At 43.7% G+C, this 2,112-nt stretch overlaps 1 protein-coding gene across 1 annotated transcript in view; it reads left to right on the top strand.

The window, feature by feature from the left end:
* Nucleotides 1-2,112, top strand: part of macf1a (microtubule actin crosslinking factor 1a) — a gene marked incomplete at its 5' end in the record, with an annotated part of 93,266 nt that overhangs the window by 64,359 nt on the left and 26,795 nt on the right. Inside the window, 2 exon segments of the mRNA XM_014024456.1 lie at nt 135-353; nt 435-638. Coding sequence (XP_013879910.1) covers nt 135-353; nt 435-638 — 423 coding nt within the window.

Here is a 2,112-nt window from a genome sequence, read left to right as displayed (position 1 = left end):
AAACTAAACATCCTACAGTATTTTTACAGTCTTTATTTTACTGTTAAAATAAATGTTTATTAAATAAAGTCTAATGTTACAACTAATCCTGGATCTCTTTAAGGATCTGAAGCTAAAATCWTCTTTTCTCTCAGGTGAAGACGGGGTCTCTGAGCGCCCGCTACGAGGCGGTGAGCCAGAGCCACAACGAGCGTTTCTCAGCTCTGGAGCAGGCTCAGGTTCTGGTGGCTCGGTTCTGGGAGACGTACGARGAGCTTGAGCCGTGGCTGGGGGAGACGGAAGCCCTCATCACTCAGCTGCCGCCCCCTGCCATCGACAGCGACGCTCTGCGCCTGCAGCAGGACCAGATGAGGGTCAGCTCCGCCCCCCGGTTCTGATCCACAAACCCAAACGTCTCCTGGTGTTCTCACCGCTTCCTGTCCTCCTCTCTGCAGCTGCTGCGGGAGTCCATCGCCGAGCACAAACCTCACATCGACAAGCTGCTGAAGATCGGACCCCAGCTGGCTCGGCTCAGCCTCCAGGAGGGGGCCGCCATCTCGCAGCGCTACTCCGACGCCGAGCGGCGCTACCTCGCCATCAAGGAGGAGGTGAAGGGTCGCGCCGCCGCGCTGGACGAGGCCGTGTCGCAGTCTGCGCAGGTAGGAGACAAAAACCAGGACTAAAGCAGGGATTTAGACCATTAAAAACCATTAAAACTAAAAATAACCGTAAGAGTTTTACTCACTGAGTGGGAGTGAGCAGCTGCCATCTTGAATTCTGAAATCACCACTTGTAGATTTAAACTGGAATGCCCCCTCAGTGGTAATATTCCACTTGTAAAGTGGAAGAAACTTGCTGCGTTCCAGTTGTATCAGAACTCGAAATTCTGAAGCCGGACTGACGTCAGTTCTGATAGGGTTCCAGTTTCAAACATTGGAAAAAGCGTTTCTATTATTTTGCTCTGCAGCAATAAAACGTACAATAATAGTGCTCTACGAGGTATTCTGAGTGTACAAACAGTGTTAAAACATATATTTTAACTATCACTATAAAGCACTACAAGTACGTCTGACGTAATGTAAAATAACACAGAAGAAAGCTGCGTTTGTTTACATGCAAGATTAGCATTGTTAGCAGTTAGCTCGGACAAGCATGCTAGTACGTTACATACATTAAACGAATATAAAAAGGGAAAATAAACAAACAAATTACACTCATTTTTATTCTGCCTCCTCTTCTTACTTTCTGTCTGTTAAAAAATGGGGATGGTGCTTGTCTATGTTTGATTACATCAACATTAGCCGTTAGCTTAGAGAAACATGCGCGCGGCAGCCATGTTGAAATTATGACGTAACGCATGCTAGGGCTGCTCGGGTATGGTTTGGATGCGCCGACCTCTCGACTCGAAACTACGACTTCAGTTCCAGTTGAAAAATAGAACWCAGAGGCTCGAAGCTACGACCTCCGAGGACAACTGGAACGCAGCATGAAACTGCCCCAGTTTCCATTTCAAGATGGCGGCTACTCGCAACWTTAGAAAGTTAACTCCATAACTTTTACTGTTAATTATCTTTCTTAATTTTTTTGTGCACATTTAATCACTCGCACAAGTAGTGTGTTTTCTGTGCATACATTAAAATAAATGTTTATTTGCATGACATACATAGCAGAGCTCTCTTTTTGTCATTGTTTATATTGTAGCAGTTTTGTAGCTAGGTTAGCGGAAGCAATACAATCGCCTGTGGTTTGTTGGGAAATGACATCTCTACCATTTACCAGTTTTGGAAACACGATGTAAATAAAACGCAGCATGSATCAACATGCATCATGGGAGGTGTAGTTCATGCTTAATGCTGTTTTAAAGCAGCTTGTTTTAGGATATTATTACTGAGCAATTCAACTAAACTGCTCAGTTACTTAAAGCCAACAATTTAGGCAGCACAAGTATTGTCTTTCACCTTTTAACTTTATTTTGTCTCATTTATTCWTAAGTTTAAAATTTACCATTGTTATTAAAACAAGTTTCATATTAATTAAAATAAAAATAATTTTTTATGGGGGTGGCCAGACAGGAGTCACCCACAGACCACATTTGGCCTGTGGGCCTTAAGTTTGACAAGTGTGATCTAATGG

The sequence above is a fragment of the Austrofundulus limnaeus genome, unplaced genomic scaffold, assembly GCF_001266775.1.
Source record: "Austrofundulus limnaeus strain Quisiro unplaced genomic scaffold, Austrofundulus_limnaeus-1.0 Scaffold424, whole genome shotgun sequence".
In the NCBI taxonomy this organism is placed as follows: Eukaryota; Metazoa; Chordata; class Actinopteri; order Cyprinodontiformes; family Rivulidae; genus Austrofundulus; species Austrofundulus limnaeus.
Note: the sequence above shows the minus strand (reverse complement) of the source record. Positions and strands in the feature narration are given on the sequence as shown.